The 23,750-nt window shown below is 47.5% G+C and overlaps 1 protein-coding gene across 1 annotated transcript; it reads left to right on the top strand.

Moving 5' to 3' along the window:
- The first annotated feature begins 239 nt into the window (after nt 1-239).
- On the top strand, nt 240-23,750 carry LOC104032004 (cytokine receptor common subunit beta-like). Its single transcript, XM_075722756.1, is given in 13 exon segments — nt 240-515; nt 3,079-3,208; nt 5,228-5,412; nt 5,730-5,878; nt 6,340-6,511; nt 6,608-7,003; nt 8,083-8,228; nt 8,332-8,506; nt 16,934-17,024; nt 17,311-17,380; nt 21,128-21,225; nt 21,664-21,666; nt 22,886-23,750. Coding segments are annotated over 13 exon segments (2,550 nt in total). The 5' UTR covers nt 240-445.

The raw sequence follows: 23,750 nt of genomic DNA, 5'->3' as shown, positions 1-23,750 counted from the left end.
GGTTGGGGATCATACTTTTAAGGAAAGGTAAAAAAAGGAACACCATTGCGGTTCATTAGGAAGGCTTTGAGCATGAAGAGCAGAAGGATGAATGAATTTGAAGGCTGAGTTCTCTTCACAGATTAGGATTGTTTCTTGTTGCTACTCAGCTGAAAGGATCCCTGCACTTCCTTGGAAATGTGCATTTACTTCTTCATTCTTTGCTCATATTGCAAGCTTACACCATGGAAGACCTCGATTTTGTCCTACAATAAACACTTGGTAGAAGTTCCTCCTGAACGTCACTCCAACACGAAGCCTAAAGAAGTTCCCTGATTCAGTTTTACTTCTCTTTATGAGAAATTAAAACAAGAAGCTCCACAATAAGCAGAGCGAGAGAGTGGCCAGTGGGCAGTGAAAACAAGTATCTTCTGATTTAGGATCAAACCTGCACGCAAAGGACAGTATGATCATGAAAGAGATTTTCATCCTTCTGACGAATCTGTATTTGGTCTTCAGTGTCCAAGCCTTTCGAGGTGAGTTTTTAATTTATAGTCTCTTTTACCCTTCCATTATTGCCTTTCTTTCTGTATCTGTCTCCTCTTTTCAGCTAATGCTCTTCCTCATTTTCTGCTTGCTTTTCTGCTTCCTTCTGCCACCATCTTCTATGCTGCAGGACAACAGACATCCTCATCAAAACCAGTGTGTAGCAGCTGCATGTGCAGACAAGTCAGTTGTAGGTTGGTGGTATGGACAGGTGAAGCACTGGACAAATGAATGAGATCAACAAGCGGACCGCTTAACTGAGTGAATAGGAAGGAAGAATAGACCCTGATAGTTAGTGAAAACATAGGAAAATGAAGGGCTGTGTGATTCAGATGGTAATGTCCAGGAGTAGAGACAAGTGGACACAAGACGTGTGTGTGTGGGGGGGGGGCGATGCTACCAACAGCAACACCGAGATGACCTGATTTTCTTCTTGTGGATTTGCTGACAGATAGAGACCATCTGCCATATCCATTGCTTGCGTTTCCGAGTTTAATGTCTTTCCTCTTCTGATGCAATGAGAGCTTTCTTGCTTGCTTGATTGATTGAGTGATTTCTTGCTTTCTTACTTTCTTTCTTGTCTTCCTGCTTTCTTTTTCCTCTTCTCTTCTCTTCTCTTCTCTTCTCTTCTCTTCTCTTCTCTTCTCTTCTCTTCTCTTCTCTTCTCTTCTCTTCTCTTCTCTTCTCTTCTCTTCTCTTCTCTTCTCTTCTCTTCTCTTCTCTTCTCTTCTCTTCTCTTCTCTTCCTTGATTTCTTGCTCTCTTACTTTCTTTCTTGTCTTCCTGCTTTCTTTTTCCTCTCCTCTCCTCTCCTCTCCTCTCCTCTCCTCTCCTCTCCTCTCCTCTCCTCTCCTCTCCTCTCCTCTCCTCTCCTCTCCTCTCCTCTCCTCTCCTCTCCTCTCCTCTCCTCTCCTCTCCTCTCCTCTCCTCTCCTCTCCTCCCCCCTCCCTTCCCTTCCCCTCCCTTCCCTTCCCTTCCCTTCCCTTCCCTTCCCTTCCCTTCCCTTCCCTTCCCTTCCCTTCCCTTCCCTTCCCTTCCCTTCCCTTCCCTTCCCTTCCCTTCCCTTCCCTTCCCTTCCCTTCCCTTCCCTTCCCTTCCCTTCCCTTCCCTTCCCTTCCTTCTAATTTGATTTAGCAGAACTGGGAATGGGAAGTATGTCCTTGGATCACCCAGTGCACCATGTCTGCTTAACACTAAGCCTGTACCCATCCTATAACATATCAGCATAAAAGTGTTGTGAGAAGGTATGCCTCATGGACATCTACCTTTTCCAAGACAGATGCCAATGCCTGATGTCCACATAGCTGGGGGAGTTATGCTGCCTGGTCCACTGTCAATTGCAGGACATCTCCCTTTGAGATCTCTGAGGGAAATCGTATTACGTAATCCGTAATCCGTAATACGTATTAATCGTATTATCTCTTGGCATTCTGAGCCTTAGCTCTACATTCAGACCATCCCTTTCTAGGTAGGATGCTCCATTTTCTGGTTATGCAAGGAATGCCATAGAACGAACTTTGCACTGTGTCGTGGTTTAGCCCCTGTCGGCAACCAAGCACCACACTCGCTCACCCTCCCCTCCTGCTGGGATGGGGGAGAGAATCGGAAGGGCAAAAGTAAGAAAACTCGTGGCTTGAGATAAGAACAGTTTAATAATTGAAATAAAATAATAAGAAGAATAATAGTAACAAAAATTGTAATGCAAAGGAGAACAACGGGAGAGAGAGAAATAAAACCCAGGAAAAAGAAAACACGTGATCCAACTGTTCACCACCCACCGACTGACACCCAGCCAGTCCCTGAGCAGCAATCACTGCCCCTCAGCCAACTCTCCCTACTTTATAATCTGAGCATGACGTCACACGGCATGGAATATCCCTTTGGTGCATTTGGATCAACTATCTTGGCTGTGCCACCTCCCAGCTTCTTGTGCACCTGGCAGAGCATGGGAAGCTGAAAAGGTCCTTGACTAGTGTAAGCACTACTTAGCCACAGCTACAACATCAGTGTGTTATCAGCATTATTCTCATACTAAACCCAAAACACAGCACTATGCCAGCTACTAGGAAGAAAATTAACTCTATCCCAACCAAAACCAGGACACACTGGTTTTCAGTAGAAGATCAAAGTAAGGTCGCTCTTATGCCTGCTAGCTAAGACGCCATCATACTTCTCTGATGTTTTTTGCCTGTAAAAAGCCCCTCAATCAAGCTGATAGTAGTGCTCATCAAGAAAAACTATTTGCGAGAGCACACTCATGTTTGCATGCTGACATCTCTGTCATCTGAAGGTCATATCCTGATAGTGCAGCACAGAGTTCTCACCTCATTGTTGTGACTTGTAGCTTGGTTTGGACACCTGCGTATTGTGGAGATGTGCAGAGTGGCCATAACTCTGTACGTATTTTCGCCAAGAGCCATTTTCTGGTGCCGTGAGGACAGCACGGTTATTAGCGCCTTCCCCATTCTGCTGGCAGAAGCACTGTACCTCCTGCTACCTCGCACTATTTACATTTGTAATCACTGCATCTTTTTGGCCTGAATTCTTTTCTCAGAGACTATCCCTATGAAGAGCTTGAGTTGCTACAACGACTACAACTCGCAGCTGACCTGCACATGGATGGAGCATTCAGAGGCTCATGCCCTCGTTGGTATGATTCTTTACCAAAGGGCTGATATGATAACGTAAGTACCTGAAATGTGCTGTGCTGGATAAAAGTCCAAAGGGAACTTGGCCACAATTTGGAATCCCAGGGACAAGCAGTCAGGTTTTCAGAAAGCATGGCCACCTCTTTCTGTCATTAGGTTAAAATAAAAGCTGTGCCTGCTTCTGAGGCCTCTTCTAGGAAGGGACAAATGAATAGGGTGTGCTAGTGGAGTTATTTTTATCAGCTTTTCAATTATTTTCCCATAATTTTGTTGTGGGATCATAGGTATGAAATAAGATGGGGCATATGTGTTGCTATTAATGGGGTGGAGAAGATGGAGTCAGAACAAGTGTGAGCCTGAGTGTGGTTTATAAACGTGAAAGGGAGGAGACACTCCCCCTGTTATTTTGCCCGTTTAGGAGCGTCTCTGAGAGTATGGTTTTGATCACTTCTGAGCAACATGTATAGACTGTGTGTTTGTGGGATAGAGAAGATTGGTAAGTTCGTCTGTGCTATCACGTTTCCTCCCAGAGATACTGGTCTGTTTACGACAGTATCTCTCTGTTACATCTGTTTCCTTATGAAAAGGGAACTGAATCACTAGACTGGATCAATCGTGAGGACAAAAAAGGACAGAGAGGGAGGAATAGTCAAGGGAGGGAGGAAGACAAAGATGGAAAGCTGAGAAGAAAATGAATTAGAGTCTGGAGATACAGGAAGGAAAGGAAAAAGAACTCTTGATTTTGTTGTAAAGAAGAGAGAATGAATAGACCTAAAAGCAGCAGAAATCAGTGGAAGGTCTTTGGAACAGGACCTTAAAGCTAATGCTTCTGGGAAAAGAGGATATAAAATTACTTGGACCTTTGGAGGGTTCTCTGGAACGTTGTTACATGATGGAGTGTGTGGATCACACAGGAAACATGACTGCAGTGAACTAATCAGACAAGCAGGTGTTAGGTGTGGGCAGTCACACAGCTGAAATCAAAATGGCCAATGATTAAACAAGGTCAGCTCATAGGTGAAGAACAGTTGACTAAATCCCAAACTGTAAGGTAATGCTGGTGAGTAGAGAGAACCATCTTCAGGTCTTCACAGCCCTTGGGCTGACCCTTTTGTTTAAGGGTTCACACATGGATGGTCAGTCCCACCCATACTTCAGGAACATCCCTGGTTTCCTTGCTAATACCCGACTTTCAAAAATAGCAATAGTGCTGAATAATGCTTGCTGACATATAGTTGGCTAGGAGACTCCATCCTATCCTGGAAGACAGTATTTGGCCTTAGATACTCACAGCTTAATATTTCTCATCTGAACTGGAACAATGTAATATACTGGGCATGAAGCCATAAACACAAACAAAATTCCAGAGGGTACAAAGAGAAGCAACACAGCTCTCCAGCTTCTCAGGCTACTGCAAGCACACAAAGCTTATCCTCTCCTGTCTAGTTTAAAATATTGTTTCTAATTTTCATGATGCTCCTTGGCCTGGAGAAAGGCTATCTAATCATCAAAAGGATGATTAACATTCTGGATGAAATCTTTAATGAGTACGTAAGGTCCCTTGACAGAACAGAACTACCAAGGATACAGAAGTACCTTCTGGTTGGAGAATTTTTTTTTTTTTAAGTGTCTTTCTGGGACTGCAGAATGCATGTCTTCAAGAAGCTAAGGATCATCAGAAACTTTACGGCCTTTCACTCTGAGTAAAAGGTGCATTTCCATTACATTATTTTTCACCATACTCTTCCTCATATAAAAACCTATGAGATTACATAGAGTTAGGCTAAAAGCTATCAAAAATAGACTGGTACCAAAATACAACTTTCTGCTGCACAACTTTGAAATGGGAAGGCGTTTGACAAAATTCCTTGTGTTAAAAATATTTGTCCTATTAGCTGATGCAAAACAGGACTCACAAGTACAGTGAGAAGAGGATAGAAGGGCCCGAGTAAATTACAACAACAGCATGAGATGGAATTGGTTTCAGGCATTTAATTTTGCATTAACTATAGGTCACCAAATCAGATCTTTATAGGTCATTTTCTCTATACACAGGGAGAACAAGGAGATGCTTTGCAAACACCAGGCAGAAAATGACTCACATGAGGCTCCAGACTCCTATGTGCACTGGGTTTGTCACAACACTGCAGAGTATTTTGGAATAGGGGTAGATGATATTTACAGCTTCAAACCTAACAAGATGCTTCAAGCAGAACTAAATGTGGATCTTTTCCAAAATGGTAAGGATTAAATACCAAATTCTCATTTTCCAATGAATAGTAGGGATCTTTGAGAATGTATTTGCCATTCAGTCAGGACGTGAATTGCCCTTCCATTATGAAAATTGCCAAAGAGTTCCACACTGAGAGGATGGGGCAGGGAGGGGAGAGGGCAAGTTTCTGGGAGAAGCTGGACCTGGAAGGGTGATTGAAGCAGCAGCTTCTTGGTGCAGCAGGGATAAGAGACTCTGGAAATGGAGAAACTTACCTAGGCGTTTTCTTCCCCTCTTCATGTCCCTGTCCTATCTCCTCTCATGGGTTGTACCTTCACCTTACAGTTCAGACCCTCCCACCTCAAAACTTCTCAGTCAGCTTGACGAGATCAGGAGGTTTCTTGCTGACCTGGAAAGCAGCTGAGGGAAGCCAAGGGCTGGGCAATGCACTGGAGTATGAAGTCACTTACAAGCGGGAGTGGGAGTCCTGGGAGGTAAGAGCGGAGGAGCCAGGCTGCCCTGGTTTGGGCAGCACCCTTTTGGGCGGTTGAGAGCCTGTGCCAAATGTTGTGCAAACAACTGGCCTTTCTGTTCTCAGGCACTAGGAGGAGATGCAACAAATGTAGTTTCAGGTTGGGTGGAAGGGGCTCTCTTCCTGTTTGCCCAGTGAAATACCATTTGTCCTGAACAGAATGCAAAGATCTGTTCTTCACTGAAGAAAGCACTGCACTTGGTTTTGAATTGGAATTGATTTTGCCCAGAATCCCTCCCAAGTGGAATTAAAGCATGTTCCAACAGGAACCTGTGGGTTCATGTGGGAAAATGGCAAAATACATTTGCAGTGGCTTCCCCTTCCAGGAGGATGCACTTTTTTTTTTTTTAATTTGTAAGTGTGCATATCCCCCACTCCCCAATTTCCTCCTTCTCCACTCTCCTTCCTTTCCCCCAACAACAGAAAGCTGCCTCGCTCTTGCTCTCAAACACCACACGTTGCCATCTCAGCCGTGAGGACCTTGTCCCGGGGAGCACCTACGTTGCCCGTGTGCGAGCCAGACCAGAGCAGGCCAGTGGCTTCCCTGGGCAGTACAGCGAGTGGAGCACGGAGGTGTCGTGGGAGACCCCTGAAGGTAGCGTGGGACGGAGCGGGGCTGTGCGGGGGTGGAAGCACTGGCTGAGAAGCCAGACCTTTCGTGTCACTTAGCTTGCTCTCATCTTCTCTGAAGGTGGCCTTCAGCCCAGGAACCTTCGCTGCCTCTTCAATGGTGCAGATCGTCTGACATGCAGCTGGGAAGTGAAGAAAGCGATCATCACCTCTGTCCTCTTTGGCTTGTTCTTCAAGGACACTCCGGCATCAGCGTAGGTGCTCTGCCCATGGCAGTGTGCCTGCACCTCTCCCATGGAGCTTCTGCTCTATCCCGTTCCCCCTGATCTCAGCACAACCTCTTTTTCTCCCCTCAGAGAAGAGGAGTGCTCTCCTGTGCACGAGAAGGCTTTGCCCCACATCCCGTATGTGGTGCAGAGCTGTGACATCCCTGTTCGCAAGCCCAGCAGTCAAAGCCAGTACCATGTGTCTGTCCGGGCCAAGATGGAGGAGAAACGGATTGAAGCCCACAAGAACAGTGAGTTGGCTGTGTCATTTCTTGCTTCTCCTGGTTGTTTCTCAGAGAGGTGCCTGTCTGGGCAAGTGGGGCTGAGGACAGCGGTGGTGGAGGAAAAGTGTGTGGGCAGAGGAAGAAACTGAGACTGATGAAGAAAGGAAGTGGACACTGTGTCAGGTCAGAGGTCTGGGAGCGGTGGCTTGTAGGTATGGAGTTCCTTGGTGGCAGCGAGGGGAAAGTGCTGTGCAGAAATTCTGGTTGTGACCCAGAGCTTCTCAGTGATTGATTGCCACCCTGCTGGCTTCTCTGTGAGTGTCCCAGGTGAGAAGGAGCTGTGGTGAGAGGTGTTTGAGGGGAGTGTGTCACTATGTGGTTTCTCAAGAAGCCAGTGGAGCTCTTGCAGGGGGTTTGTGCAGTGGCCCCTGGAGCACTGGATGCAGTAGGAGTCCTCTGCTGAGTGAGGTGCGCCAGGTGGATCACCTCTGCCTGCATGTATCTGGAGGTACTGGTGCTGCTTTTCACAGACTAAAGCTGGGAGACCTCCTGTTTAATAATTGAAATTAAATAATAATAATACTACTAGTAATAAAAATTATAATGAAAAGGAGAACAACGAGAGAGAGAGAAATAAAACCCAGGATAAAAAAACCCCAAGTGATGCAACCGCTCACTGCCCACCAACCAACACCCAGCCAGTCCCCAAGCAGCGATCAGGGATATTTGATACCAAATATCAGATAGTAGCTCTAAGAGAGCTGAAAATCTCTGGAAATGAGGTGGACCAGTACAGATGTTTCAAATATTGCTTTTCTGTACACAGGGAGTGCTGTCAGTATTGATGGATATGGATTTTCCGTTATTTACTGTGTTTAGTGTTTTATTGTATTTGACTCTACTGTTTTATTGTATTTGACTCTACTGTTTTATTGTATTTGACTAGAAAATGAAGATGCAGGGAATTAAGAAGTGTTAAAAAGCTGAGACTTCTTACATTGCATAAACCAACATTGTTTTCAGTCTCTGAAAGCTGTTCACAGTGGTGAAAGGGAGTGCTGGACTGGTATGTTGATAAGTACTCTGAGACATTCCATGTGTTCCAGTTAAGGTGCAGCCACCTGCAAATGTGTCAGTAACAGTGACGGAGAACCAAGAGTATGAACTGAGGTGGATAAAACACACTTTGGCATATGGTTTCATAAAACAGAGATACCAAGTCAAGTACTGGAAAAAAAAACAGGATGAAGAGGTAAGTCTCAGAAAGTGCCAGAGTCCTGGATTCCTCTTTGCTGGGCAAATGGGAAAGACCGTTCCTCTCAATTCTGTCGTTTGTGCTTCTTTCTTCTCCCCAGACTCTCCGGAAGCTAAATATCAGCAATGATGAACCTCCCTTCATCTTCACCCTGCAGATGCTGGCACCATCTACAGAATACAGGGGGAAAATGCGTGCAAGGGTGAATACGCCTCTGGAATATGAGGGGCCTTGGAGTGAATGGAGTGAGGAGTTCACCTGGAAGACTGGACATGGTACTTTTCATGTAGGCTAGTGTCGTGGTTTAGCCCCAGCCAGCAACTAAGCACCACTCAGCTGCTCGCTCACTCCCCCTGCCCCGATGGGATGGGGGAGAGAATAGGAGGAGTAAGAGTGAAAAAACCACTCCTAGGTTGAGATAAGAACAGTTTAATAATTGAAATAGGGTAAATAATAATAATAATAACAACATAATAATGATAATAATAATAACAATATACAAATCAAGTGATGCACAATGCAATTGCTCACCACCTGCCAACCGGTACCCAGACAGTTCCCAAGCAGCAATCACTGCTCCCCGGCCAAGCCCCCCCAGTTTATATACTGAGCATGACGTCATATGGTATGGAATAGCCCTTTGGTCAGTTTGGATCAACTATTCTGGCTGTGCCCCCTCCCAGTTTCTTGTGTACCTGGCAGAGCATGGGAAGCTGAAAAGTCCTTGACTAGCATAAGCAGTACTTAGCAACAACTAAAAACATCAGCGTGTTACCAACATTCTTCTACTAAGTCCAAAACACAACACTATGCCTGCTACTAGGAAGAAAATTAACTCAACCCCAGCTGAAACCAGGACAGTATCCACACCTTATTCTATACCATCTACGTCATGCACAGGCCCTCCCTTCTCCAATGTGTTCTAATTAACCACCACCGGTTTTCCTATCCTATCTTGATGTATACACACAGATATCATTCCCTTTGTCTATGGCCCATCCCTCTAAAATGTCCATTCAGTTCATTTAGCCCATGGCTTTGGGTTCCATCTGTCATCACAGTCTTTCAGAGCAGGAGTGGTGGTGTGCAGTGTTGGATTGTTGCATGCTGAAGCCAGTTCTCATTCCAACACAGTTTCATTAAAGTTCATTTTCATTAAGCTGGGCAATTCTCACTATAATACCATTGATGTGGCGTATAGCAACCATAACATACAGTACTATATACTTAACATTAACATACTGTATTATTATATTAACATTATACTATATTATTACATTCACATACAGTTAAGAGATAACATACAATAAGAGATAACATACGGTATTATATAGCAATTAATATCATACAACTCAGTTCATTGACTATTTTCACCCAAAATCAAATTCCTTTGAGGTACACATTGGACTTCCCCATCCTTTCTCATCACCCACCAAGTGCACCCAGGTCTTTGAGCAAAAGCAATCCCACGAATGGGTTTGCCTTTGCCAGAGGGGGAAGTAACCCAGACTGTCTTCCCCAGCATATCTTTTATGTGTACTACAGGGACTTTATCTCCTTCTACAGTACATAAAAGTTTTGATTGGGCAGAGCCAGCTCAATTGGCAGATCCCCTGGTGTTGACTAACCAGGTGGCTTTTGCTAAATGCGTATCCCAATGTTTGATTGTCCCACCACCCATTGCTCTCAGGGTAGTCTTTAACAGTCCGTTGTATCGCTCGATTTTGCCGGAGGCTGGTGCATGGTAAGGGATGTGATATACCCACTCAATGCCATGCTCTCTGGCCCAGGTATCTATGAGGTTGTTTCAGAAATGAGTCCTGTTGTCTGACTCAATTCTTTTTGGGGTGCCATGTCACCGCGGGACTTGCTTTTCAAGGCCCAGGATGGCGTTCCGGGCGGTGGCATAGGGCATGGGATATGTTTCCAGCCATCCGGTGGTTGCTTCCACCATGGTGATCACATAGCGCTTTCCTTGGCGGGTTTGTGGGAGTGTGATATAATCAATCTGCCAGGCCTCCCCATATTTATATTTCAGCCATTGTTCACTATACCCGAGGGGCTTGAACTGCTTGGCTTGCTTGATTGCAGCGCATATTTCACATTCATGAATAACCTGTGCAATACTGTCCATAGTTAAGTCCACCCCTTGGTCACGAGCCCATTTATACGTTGCATCCCTTCCTTGATGGCCTGAGGTGTCATGGGCCCACTGAGCTATAAATAATTCACCCTTATGTTGCCAGTCCAGATCCACCTGAGCCACTTCAATCTTAGTGGCCTGATCCGCCTGCTGGTTGTTTTGATGTTCTTCAGTAGCCCAGCTCTTGGGTACGTGAGCATCTACGTGATGTACTTTTACAACCAGGTTCTCTACCCGGGCAGCAATATCTTGCCATAATGCGGCGGCCCAGATGGGTTCACCTCTGCGCTGCCAGTTGCTTTGCTTCCATTGCTGCAACCACCCCTACAGGGCATTTGCCACCATCCATGAGTCAGTATAGAGATAAAGTACTGGCCACTTTTCTCGTTCAGCAATATCTAAAGCCAGCTGGATGGCTTTCACCTCTGCAAACTGACTCGACTCCCCTTCTCCTTCAGCAGTTTCTGTGACTTCTCATATAGGACTCCATACAGCAGCCTTCCACCTCTGATGCTTTCCCAGAATACAACAGGACCCATCAGTGAACAGGGCATATTGCTTCTCATTTTCTGGCAATTTATGATACAGTGGGGCCTCCTCGGCACGTGTCATGGCCTCCTCTCGTGATATTCTGAAATTTTTGCCTTCTGGCCAGTCCATGATCACTTCCAAGATTCCTGGGTGACTGGGGTTTCCTATTCGAGCCTGTTGTGTGATCAGTGCAACCCACTTACTCCATGTAGCATCAGTTGCATGATGTGTAGAGGGGACCCTCCCTTTGAACATCGAGCCCAGCACCGGCAGTCGGGGTGCCAGCAGGAGCTGTGCTTCAGTACCAACCACTTCTGAAGCAGCTCGAACCCCTTCATATGCTGCCAATATCTCTTTCTCACCTAGAATATAGCGGGCTTCGGATCCTCTGTATCCCCAACTCCAAAACCCTAGGGGTCAACCTCGAGTCTCCCCTGGTGCTTTCTGCCAAAGGCTCCAGGTAGGGCCATTCTCCCCGGCTGCGGTGTAGAGCACATTTTTAATATCCTGCCCTGTCCGAACTGGCCCAAGGGTTACTGCATGAACTATCTCCCATTTAATTTGTTCAAAGGCTTGTTGTTGCTCAGCTAGTTCTGTAAGATTTTGTGGACTGTTAATGGCTGAAATGCCTCTATAGAAAAATACATTCTCCGAGCTGGGGTTGAAGTTCAGTCCAGCCAGGAGCTAGCTGCGGTCGCTTAACAAGGTAGCTGTCCTGCCTGCATCCTTGCAGTCCAGCTGCAATGCTAATGAAGGAGGTGAGCAGGGATCACCTTTTAAGCTTCTTTCCTACTTCCCTTCACAAGGTGAGTACATCAAACTATAAAGTTTTCCACATGGAGAACTAAGCAAAGATCCTGCCCAGAAGATCCTCCTTGTTTCCTGATTCCAGTAGTGCATTCCGCTCTCAGTGACTGAAGAGCCTGAGACTGCAAGAAGGCAGAATATAAGCCATTAGTCTTTTGTATTTGCAGAGTGACTCTAGGGTTGCATAAAGCACGCAGTAGAGTCTCCTGGAGATAGGAATCTTGACATGTTTTTTGGTGTTTCTGGACTTAGAGGCAGAACGTCCACTATCGATATGGTCTTGTGCCCAAACTAATATGATCGTAGATGATTTGTTCTGAGGAAGCTCGTAGTGGTAAGACCGTGGGCAGAGTTTGATGAGTGTACTCAGGAAGAAATTGGTGTGTTGTTGATGATCAGTTATGGCCATTGGCAGAGGAAGCTCACTCTTAGAAAATCTCTGAGACCCCATCTCTTCAGGACTGTACTGAATAAGGCAGACCTAAGAAGCCTGAAGGCTTGCCTGTTGCTCATGGTGGAGTAAGGTACCTAACCATCTTCTTATCAGCATAATTATTTTACTCTGGTGTCAGTAAAAAATAAAAAAGAATCAGTAAAAGAAAGAATGAGCTCCTTTGGTCAGTAAGCTGCTCAGGCCACGTTTGGTCTGTCCCACTTTGGAGGGTATGCCAACAGTTTGAAGGCCTCATGATCCTATTGGCAGTCACCAAGGTGAAGGGCTCCAGAGCAGACGCTCGTGCCGGGGCACCCTTGCTGAGGTGACAAAAAAGCGCAGGGCGAGAGCGGGCAGCCCAGCCCCCTGCCTCGAGCGGGGAAGAGCGGGAAAGGGCGAGCTGCTGATGTGTGGCAGCTCTGACGTAGCGTGGGCAGGGCCAGGAGTGACGGCAGCCAAACCCCCACCTATAAAAGCAGCCCCCACGGAGCGCGAGCGACCAGGAGCGCGGCGACCAGGACGTGGCGCGTCAGTTTGCGCGTCAGTTCGTGGCCAAGTGCCCCCCCTCCAAATTCCAAAGGGAAACTCAGGCAGTGGTCATCGTCCTCCCAGAAGACCTGGCAGCTATGGTTACCACCCGCCTGAAAGCCTCCACCAGAAGGAATGCGGCGACCCAGACGGAGCTCCTGCACCAACACGCAGCTGTCCAGGTCGCCGGCTGCAGGGAGTGCCTGAGCCTGTCGCTTTTACCGGAGGGCAGCGGAGACAGCAAATGTCTTCGCTGTGAGCAGGTAGATGATCTCCTCAGCCTGGTGGCAGAGCTGATGGAGGAGGTGGAAAGGCTGAGGAGGATCAGGGAGTGTGAGAGGGAAATAGACTGGTGGAGCCGCACCCTACCATCCCTGGGGCCAGGGCAACAGGCGGAGGCCCCACAGGGAGCGGAGGATCCCCTGCCCTCTTGCCGGCAAGCAGAAGGAGGGGATCCAAGAGACGGGGGGAATGGAAACAGGTCCCTGCCCGGGGTGGCAGGCGAATCCCCTCCCAGCCTCCCTCACCTCCCCAGCTGCCCTTACACAACAGATACGGGGCTCTGGAAGTTGAGGGCCAGGCAAGTGGGGAGGGAGGTGAAGGCAAAGGTCCAGCCAGGGGGTTGCTGAGGGCCAGTCAGTCAACCCCACAGATTACAACTGCCCCTGTTAAGAAAAAAAGGAGGGTAATGGTGGTGGGTGATTCCCTCCTGCGGGGAACTGAGGGCCCGATCTGCCGCCTGGACCCATCACACAGGGAAGTCTGCTGCCTCCCTGGGGCCCGGGTTAGGGACATTACTAGGAAACTCCCCGACCTCATACAGCCCTCCGATTATTACCCGTTGCTGGTTGTACAGGTGGGCAGTGATGAGATTACAGAGAGAAGTCTTAAAGCTATGAAGAGGGACTTCAGGGCACTGGGGCAATTGGTCGCAGGATCGGGAGCGCAGGTAGTGTTTTCCTCAATCCTGTCAGTGGCAGTTAAGAGTGCTGAAAGGAATGGGAAAACTCACCTGATTAACAGGTGGCTCAGAGGCTGGTGCCATCAGTGGAATTTTGGGTTTTTCGATCACGGGGAGGTTTACACGGCACCGGGCCTGCTGGCGGCTGATGGAGATCGGCTGTCTCTGAAGGGGAAAAGGATCCTCACTCATAAGTTGACAGGACTCACTGAGAGGGCTTTAAACTAGGTTTGAAGGGGGAAGGGGATATAAACAGGCCCGCTAGTGAGGAGCCCAGGGGTGGTATGGCAACATTGGGGGCAAAATCGATAGCCCGGCTCAAGTGCATGTACACCAATGCACGTAGCATGGGCAACAAACAGGAGGAGCTGGAAGCCCTTGTGCAGCAGGATGGCTATGACAAAGTCGCCATCACAGAAACGTGGTGGGACGACTCTCATGACTGGAGTGCTGCACTGGATGGCTACAAGCTCTTCAGAAGGGATAGGCAGGGAAGGAGAGGTGGTGGGGTGGCTCTGTATGTTAGGGAGTGTTTTGACTGTATAGAGCTTGACAGTGGTGATGACAAGGTAGAGTGCTTATGGGTAAGGATGAGGGGAAGGCCAGCAAGGCAGATGTCCTGTTGGGAGTCTGCTATAGACCACCCAACCAGGATGTAGAGGTAGATGAAGCGTTCTACAAGCGGCTGGCAGAAGTCTCGCAATTGCTAGCCCTTGTTCTTGTGGGGGACTTAAACTTGCCGGACATCTGCTGGAAATACAACACAGCAGAGAGCCAACAATCTCAAAAGTTCCTAGAGTGTGTAGAGGATAACTTTCTGATGCAGCTGGTAAGCGAGCCTACCAGGGGAGGTGCCTCGCTTGACCTGTTGTTTACTAACAGAGAAGGGCTTGTGGGAGATGTCGTGGTCGGAGGCCTTCTTGGGCTTAGCGACCATGATATGATAGAGTTCTTGATTCTGGGTGATGTAAAGAGGAGGGGCAGCAAAACTGTTGCCATGGACTTCTGGAGGGCAGACTTTGGCCTCTTCAGGACACTGGTTGGGAAAGTCCCTTGGGAGGCAGTCCTGAAAGGCAAAGGGGTCCAGGAAGGCTGGGCCTTCTTCAAGAAGGAAGTCTTAAGGGTGCAGGAGCGGGCTGTCCCTGTGTGCCATAAGACCAACTGGCGGGGAAAACGACCGGCCTGGCTGAATAGGGAGCTTTTGTGGGGACTCCGGGGAAAAAAGGAGAATCTACCGCATTTGGAAGAAGGGGCAGGCGACTCAGGAGGAGTACAGGGATCTTGTTAGGTCATGCAAGGAGGAAATTAGAAAAGCAAAAGCCCAGCAAGAAGTTAATCTGGCCAATGTTGTAAAAGCTAATAAAAATTGCTTTTATAAGTACATCAGCAACAAAAGGAGAGCCAAGGAGGATCCCCATCCTTTGCTGGATGTGGGGGGGAACATTGTCACCAAGGACAAGGAAAAGGCTGAGGTACTTAACGCTTTCTTTGCCTCTGTGTTTAATAGCCAGACCAGTCATCCCCAGGGTACTCAGGCCCCTGAGCTAGAAGATAGGGACGGGGACCAGAATGGAGCCCTCATAGTCCAGGAGGAAGCAGTTAAAGACCTGCTATGCTACCTGGACGCTCACAAGTCTATGGGGCCAGATGGGATCCACCCAAGAGTACTGAGGGAGCTGGCAGAGGAGCTCACCAAGCTACTTGCCATCATCTATCAGCAGTCCTGGTTAACAGGGGAGGTCCCTGATGACTGGAGGCTTGCCAATGTGACGCCCATCTACAAGAAGGGCTGGATGGAGGACCTGGGGAACTACAGGCCTGTCAGCCCAACCTCAGTGCCGGGAAAGATTATGGAGAGGTTCATATTGAGTGAACTCAACAGGCAAGTGCAGGTCAACCAGGGGATCAGGCGCAGTCAGCACGGGCTCATGAAAGGCAGGTCCTGCTTGACCAACCTGATCTCCTTCTATGACCTGGTGACCCGCCTAGTGGATGAGGGAAGGGCTGTGGATGTAATTTACCTGGACTTTAGCAAAGCCTTTGACACAGTCTCCCATAATAGTCTCCTTGGGAAGCTGGCAGCTCGTGGCTTGGACGGGCGTAGTCTTCGCTGGGTAAAAAACTGGTTGGGTGGCCGAGCCCAGAGAGTAGTATTAAATGGAGTTAAGTCCAGTTGGCGGCCAGTCACAAGTGGTGTTCCCCAGGGCTCTGTTTTGGGGCCAGCCTTGTTTAATATATTTATCAATGATCTAGATGAGGGGATTGAGTGCACCCTCAGCAAGTTTGCAGATGACACCAAGTTCGGTGGGAGTGTCAATCTGCTGGAGGGTAGGATGGCCCTGCAGAGGGACCTGGACAGGCTGGATTGATGGGCCAAGGCCAACTGTATGAGGTTTAACAAGGCCAAGTGCCGGGTCCTGCACTTTGGTCACAACAACCCCATGCAGCACTACAGGCTTGGGGAAGAACGGCTGGAAAGCTGCCTGGCCGAAAAGGACCTGGGGGTGTTAGTAGATAGCCGGCTGAACATGAGCCAGCAGTGTGCCCATGTGCCCAAGAAGGCCAACAGCATCCTGGCTTGTATCAGGAATAGCCAGCAGGAGCAGGAAAGTGATCGTCCCCCTGTACTCGGCGCTGGTGAGGCCGCACCTGGAATACTGTGTCCAGTTTTGGGCCCCTCAATACAAGAAAGACATTGAGGTGCTGGAGCGTGTCCAGAGAAGGGCAACAAAGCTGGTGAAGGGTCTGGAGCACAGGCCTTATGAGGAGCGGCTGAGGGAACTGGGGTTGTTTAGCCTAGAGAAGAAGAGGCTGAGGGGAGACCTTATCGCTCTCTACAACTACCTGAAAGGAGGTTGTAGTGAGGTGGGTGTTGGTCTCTTCTCCCATGTAGTTAGCGATAGGATGAGAGGAAATGCGCCAGGGTAGGTTTAGGTTGGAAATTAGGAAAAATTTCTTCACAGAAAAGGTAGTCAAGCATTGGACCAGGCTGCCCAGAGAGGTGGTGGAGTCACCATCCCTGGAAGTGTTAAAAAAACAGGTAGATGTGGCACTTTGGGACATGGTTTAGTCTAGTCTACCCTTGATTGGTTTAGTGTGGACTTGGTAGTGTTGCTTAATGGTTGAACTGGATGATCTTAAAGGTCTTTTCCAGCCTAAACGATTCTATGATCCTATCCCGTGACATGCCACCTACATTTCCCTGATCTGTTTGCATTAAGAGTGACCAGAGTGAAAAACCTGTTACGGGAAGCAGCCACTCTGCAGGTAGTTACCTATTTCTCTTTTCTCTGTTTCAGCTCTGTCACCAGTGGTTCTGCCAGCAATATTCCCAGCTCTCATCATCACTTTGCTAATAGTTGCTTATTGCAGCTATAAGTATTTCCTCAGGTAGGCTTGCATTGTGACTAGGAGATTTAGCAGCGTGTTGGCCACGTGGCATAAAGGCTGAGGCACTTCTTGTCCCCCATGAGGGAGAGGTCTATGTGGAGATGAGCGTTGGTGTGCAATGGGCAGCCTTGTGCATGTCTGTGCAAGGGTGAGAGTTGGGTGGTGGCATGCCGGGGCCTTGGTGGTGCCTCGCTGTGCAAAGCAGCATAGTGTACAGGGTGCAGTCTTTTCTGGTCGCAACCACGTTGAGAAGCAAATCTTGGAAAAGTCTGTGGTGTTGTTGCAGGAAGAAGCAAAGGTGGGAGGAAAAGATTCCGAACCCCAGCAAGAGTCTCCTGATCCAGAGCTACCTGGGGGTAAGAGGGAACTGTACCTTGAAGGGTGCTCCTGGAGAAGTACAACATGGAGTTATTCCAGGGTGAAAAGAAAGAAGGGAGGGGTGTGTTGGGATGTCTGGTTGAGGGGGAGCTGCCAACTCAGAGTCTGGACTGTCACTGAACAGACTGCTGTCCTGTCCAGGAGGGTTATGAAGCCTTGGTTGAATCTCATGAAAGCATGCACTACAGACTTTGGTTTTCTGCCTATTTTCTTACCTTAGTATCCAGGACCTGAGAACTGAAAAATAAAATCAACTCTCCCCTCTGACTCATCTGGTCAGTTTTGCCATCCCTTGCCTCCAAAATGCCTCCCAGACTCCTCATACAATAAACTGGTTGTCCCTAGATGGCCTTGATCTTTCTCTTTTCCTGGTCAGGATGTTGCCTGAATCTCTGCAGTGCTACCTTCTACAGTCTTTGCACAATTACCTCCCTGTATAATACTCCTCTGCAGTCACTTGGGGCTGACTTCATACTGAGAGCTGTATTTCCTCCTACATGCTATTCTTCCTGGACATGGACATTTTCCTCCATATAAGAAAGGAGACGGCAAAGAAAAGGAAATGTATAGTTTGCACAGTCATATCTTTGCAGGCATTTTTAAAAGTAAGTGGCTTCGTCTTTCTTCCATCTCTCCCCCTCACCCATTTCCTGATTTCATCTGAAAGGGCCATGCAAATCTTGTGATCCAAAGAAATTATATCCCAATGGGTGGATATCACCAACAGAGGCACTGCATGGAGCATACTTGGAGTTTTATGAAAACGGTGGCTAGGTTCCTTCCTGGAGCTGATGCTTGCATGTTTCAGTTCCTCACTATCATAGTTCAACAGCCTTATCTATCTGTGAGTCTCCCCTGGAACCGTTGGATTTGTATTTGATCTCACATCTCTAATGTCTCTATCTCCTTAAGGCAATGCTGCTAATCTCCATTCTACAGACAGAGAACTCGTGTTATTTTTGCCACTGTGTTTTATCTTCTACTTAGGCTAAATGACTTCCACCTCATTTCTGGTTCCCTACAGTGAGAGTCAGTGATGCACAACTCCAGGGAAGAGTGGTATTTATAAAGATTAACTTAACAGTTACTTCTCCAATTGCAACATTTTTAGCTTTCCACCTCTGTCTTCTCTATCAGCCTCACCCCCTATCTTGCAAGTCATTTTGTCCTATTTTGTATTTTCACCTTAAGTGGAATGCCTGGTCTTAGCATTGCTCTTGAGCATGCTGCACATGGTGGGCTGTCATGGTCCTCAGCTAACTGTTCATTTGGCACCCAGTATTTCTCAGCCCCTTATTCAGTCAGCAAGCAACGTCTCTCAGGCATGCATACAGTCAGCAGTTGATATAGGGGAAGTGTGGTACACCAGACCATATCATGCATATCTGCATGTTTTGCAGGCTCTGATAAATCTCCCTTGCAGAACAGTCATTGTTCTAAAGTTCCTCCTGATTAATGAATGATGGTGATCAGGCCCTGTCAGCATGGGTTTATGAAAGGCAGGTCCTGCTTGAGTAACCTGATCTCCTTCTGTGACAAGGTGACCCACTTAGTGGATGAGGGAAAGGCTGCTTGTTGTCTACCTAGACTTTAGTAAAGCCTTTGACACCATTTCCCACAGCATTCTTCTGGAGAAACTGACCGCTCATGGCTTGGATGGGCATATTCTTCACTGGGTAAAAAACTGGCTGGATGGCCAGGCCCAAAGTGGTGAATGGAGTTAAATCTAGTTGGCGGCCAGTCACAAGTGGTGTTCCCCCGGGCTCAGTATTGGGTCCAGTTCTGTTTAATATCTTTATCAATGATCTGGATGAGGGGATCGAGTGCACCCTCAGTAAGTTTGCACGAGTTGGGTGGCAATGTTGATCTGCTTGAGGGTAGTAAGGCTCTACAGAGGGATATGGGCAGGCTGGATCGATGGGCCAAGGCCAAGTGTGTGAGATGCAATAAGGCTAAGTGCCAGGTCCTGCACCTGGGTCACAACAACCCCATGCAGCGCTACAGGCTTGGGGAAGAACGGCTGGAAAGCTGCCTGGCCGAAAAGGACCTGGGGGTGTTGGTTGATAGCCGGCTGAACATGAGGCAGCAGTGTGCCCGGGTGGCCAAGAAGGCCAACAGCATCCTGGTTTGTATCAGGAAGAGTGTGGCCAGCAGGAGCAGGGGAGTGATCATCCCCCCGTACTTGGCACTGGTGAGGCTGCACCTGAAATATAGCGTCCTGTTTTGAGTCCCTCAGTACACGAAAGACATTGAGGTTCTGGAGGGTGTCCAAAGAAGGGCAATTAAGCTGGTGAATGGTCTAGAGCACAAGTCCTAAGAGGGAACTGGGATTGTTTAGCCTGGAGAAAAGGAGGCTGAGGGGAGACCTTATCACTCTCTACAACTACCTGAAAGGAGGTTGTAGTGAGGTGAGTGTCGGTCTCTTCTCCCAAGTAACAAGCAATAGGACAAGAGGAAATGGCCTCAAGTTGTGCCAGGGGTGTTTTAGATTGGATATTAGGAAAAATTTCATCACCAAAAGGGTTCTCAAGCATTGCAACAGGCTGCCAAGGGAAGTGATTGAGTCACCATCCCTGGAGGTATTTAAAAGACATGTAGATGTGGTGCTTAGGGACATGGTTTAGTGGTGGACTTGGCAGTGCTAGGGTAATGGTTGGACTTGATGATCTTAAAGGTCTTTTCCAACCTAAATGATTCTATGATTCTAATTTGGTTGTTGACAAACTTCATCAACTTCTTTTTCTGTCCATGCACAAAAATCAACATCAGTACAAGGCCATCCACCACTCTAAAAAGCATCACAATAGCTTTGTTACCTATCTCATGCTCATGCTACCCAGCTCTCTATCCACAAGTGCTCTCTCTTAGTCCTGTGGTTTTGAGAGTTTTCATCTCTGTAGCAAATTCTCTTATCCTAAATTTTGTAAACATCCCAGCAATTCTGTTTCTCTGCTCAGTCATCACAGAGGGAGAGTCATTTTAGCTCTGCCAGTGAAATGTTGCCCAGAGTGTCCTCATGTGCTGCTGAATCAGAGTAGGTATTGCAGAAAACAGCAGCTTTGAGGTTTATTGTGACAGGAACCTGCAGCTGCAGCAGCCCCTGACTCCTATGCTGCACAAAGATAGGTCAGGGATAGAGAAGACAGAAGTGAAGGAGTAGTCTTCTGGAGGACAGGACATACTTTGTAGCCACAGCGGTGGGATTGCTTCCACATTACCATCCATTGTGACTTGAAGATCTAAGAGAAATGGATCTCAGCTTGTTCTGGCTAGAGAATGAAGGTTGAAACGTGAAGAGGATCTGCAGATTGGAGCAAGGACGAGGGAGGGAAATGCTGATAGAAGATGTTAGAACAAATCAAAGGGGTATGAAGGTGCCAGGAATCCTTTCAGATTGGCAGTTTTTTAACCTGCATCAATATATTAAAGATTGCCTGTAGCAATGTTTCTGCTGTGTTTAGGTGGGGAAACAGCATGGCCCTAAAAGTGAGAACAGCAAGGTTGTTGGGACAAAAGTTATTTAGAAAAGATTACTTCTAAAACACAGGTTGATAAACTGGTAAAACTAATTATAAAATGTGAATGCCTGGAAGCTCATTCTTGTCCTAAGCGTCTATCACGAATGTGCTACTCGTGTTCTTGTGCCCATGGCTCCTGGCTCTTCCTAGCCTTAATGTGATCTTTCTTTCCTCAGAAGTGTTACAATCTTCATTTTCTCTTTTCAGGAAGCTGTCAGCCAATGGCCAGCCAGCCAGGTGGGCTTCAATGGGCAGAACACTTCTGAGGAGGCGGAACAGATTAACTACCTTAAAGTGCTGGATGGGTAAGCAAGCAGCCCACTCCCTACTCCTTTCTTGAAAAGTTCCTTACTAAACATGGGGTAACAGCAGGCTGTGCCTGGATATCACCCATTGCAATGAGGAAGACAAAGCATTTTCACCTGTATATCTCCTAAGTCTGTGTACACATTCCAAACATCTATGGAAATCGTAATGAATTGCTGCAGCTGCAGACCTTGACTTCCCCGGCTGAAAGTCTGAGGATAGAAACCTGCTCCCTTTCTTCCTCTGCATTTCCTTTGGAAATAGGTTTGAATAAAAGGCATTGACCTAATAGGGTGGAAATCTTGTTGGCTGAATTCCTCCCAGTCTGCCTGAACACAACCTCCCTCTCATGAAAATACACATATTCCCTTACCTTTTCATCTTCCAGAAATTACATACTTTCTGCTCCTTGAAGCAAAGTCTGAATTTGAAAGTAGAATGTGAACAAAGAAGAGCTGCAGTGGTCCTGGCCAGTGTGAGGCTGATCAGAAATAGCTCCAAATTGTCCATACAGCCTCAAATTTGTGTCAGGTCTTCAAAGACAGAGCAGAGAAGTGACCACAGTGCTCTGCTCAGGAAACTATCCCAGGTTGCAGAGCAGCTGGGGAGGCTGACAAATTAAATTGACTCTTGGGTTTCATGATAATTATCTGCATCTTAAGAGAGAGGGTCAGCTCTTTTTAATATATACTTTTGTAAGTCATGTGAAGGAAAGATGGATTATGTTTGTTACTTCTTTGAAATCTTTGTCTTCCCCCTTTGTCTAGCTTCACATTCAGTGCTTGTAAGAGACAGGGGCCCTTTATTTTGAAGAAGTAACTGCAAAGTGTCACTGAAAGCTCGAGAGCTGCATAAATGCTGATGCTAGCAGTCACATTGCCTGAGCCTATACTGCTAAATAAATCAGGGCCAAGATGTAGTATCAAGCACTGCCTTGTAACTGCTTGCCCTGCTTTGTTGTCAGCAGTTTCCCTGCCATGGTTTAGCCTGTGCCAACTAGTGCTCTCCAAGATAACATCCTGGCACACTTTGGGAGATAACACAGGGTAGCAACCATTCCCAGTTGGCAACATGGATACAACTGTACCAGGTTAGGCTGTGTCCAGTGTCCTTCAACAGTATTATAGTAGGCTTTGCAACCACGCTGTGCAACACATATCCTGTTTCACACTGTGAATAAAGCTGTAACACAGTGGTCACATTATGTCGTGCACTTTGAACTGAAAAAACAGACACAAAACCTTAGCCGTGTTTTAGACTGCAGAGACACTGTGGAAGACCCAGAAGACTACCATAGCTATACAGTGTGGACACAGCCAGTCTATGCCATTTTACCAGAGGGCCAAAGAATGGGCCCTGGCCCTGTTTTATTTACAGCGAAATACATAGCTTTTCTCAAAAGCTGATTTGTGCTTGCATATCTTGGCATTGAGAAAAGTTGGTGGTAGACAGTTGATATCTTGCTGTGGCACAGAAAAGGCTGAGGCTTGCATCTTCTAAGGGAGGTACAAGAGATGTGGCCAAAGGTTCCTTCTGGTTTCCTGGAAGACAGTGTACCCCCTTAGACTATGTCCTGTTTATATGAGGTTATCACCTTAAAGAGCTGTCAGTTAGAGGCTGTCAATAGCAGCTAAGTCCTGTGTTTTTTCACCTGAACAGGATGACTAATAGTCCAGCAGAGTTCCATGGAGCTGAGGCAAAGACAGTGCAGTTTTCCCATGCTACACTGGCTCCACAAAACTCCGGTCAGACTTCCGGAATGCCACATAAAACCTCACTTTCATTGCCTGCACTTGTCTGCCCATTGAATCAGACTGTTTGTTCATCCTGCCTCTTTGCCAGGCTTGCATGCAAGAGTGCTGCTCCTGCAAGTACTGCTTTGCAGACTTGCTTTGCTCTCAATGGTCCATACTTGTACAGCCCAGTGATGTCCTCCCAGCCTGATATGCATCAGACCTTGGCAGTGGACCCAGTGGGATTCCATGAGAAATCAGTTTCCCTTCAGTATGTGGCCCTGCCAAAGGAAGACTGTCCCCAGGCTCCACAGAAGCAAGAACAGCCAGGAGCAGGTCCTCCACAGCCCTTCCAGCTCCCAAATTAGAAGGAAACAATGCAGCACCTTGACAATGACAAAGAAGTCTCACCGGCTCCACCAGCCTGTGGGAAAACCACGAACGACAGAAGAGAAGAGCAGAAATCTCCAAAGGCTCTTAGCTGTATCATGTCTCCGCAGCAGTGCCCCTTGGAGTACATCACCACAGAGAGCCTGTTACTGCCACCAGCCAGCAACTCCACCCATCCGCCACTTGTCGCTACTGGGGAGTTACCTTGTGACTCGCAGGAGCCCCAGTCCCCCAGTGACCACCCTTGCCATGACTTTTCTCCTGGGAAAACTGGTGTCGTGGTCCCGGTTTCAGGTCAAGCACCAACCTCTTCTCCTGAATTGCACCTGGATGTGTTTGGAGGCCCTATAGGTCTCCATGGACATTCAGAACCCACAAAAATGTCCTTACATATTTTTTGA

The sequence above is a fragment of the Pelecanus crispus genome, chromosome 1, assembly GCF_030463565.1.
Source record: "Pelecanus crispus isolate bPelCri1 chromosome 1, bPelCri1.pri, whole genome shotgun sequence".
Classification (NCBI taxonomy): domain Eukaryota; kingdom Metazoa; phylum Chordata; class Aves; order Pelecaniformes; family Pelecanidae; genus Pelecanus; species Pelecanus crispus.
The sequence above is the reverse complement of the archived record's forward strand: the minus strand, read 5'-3'. Positions and strand labels throughout refer to the sequence as shown.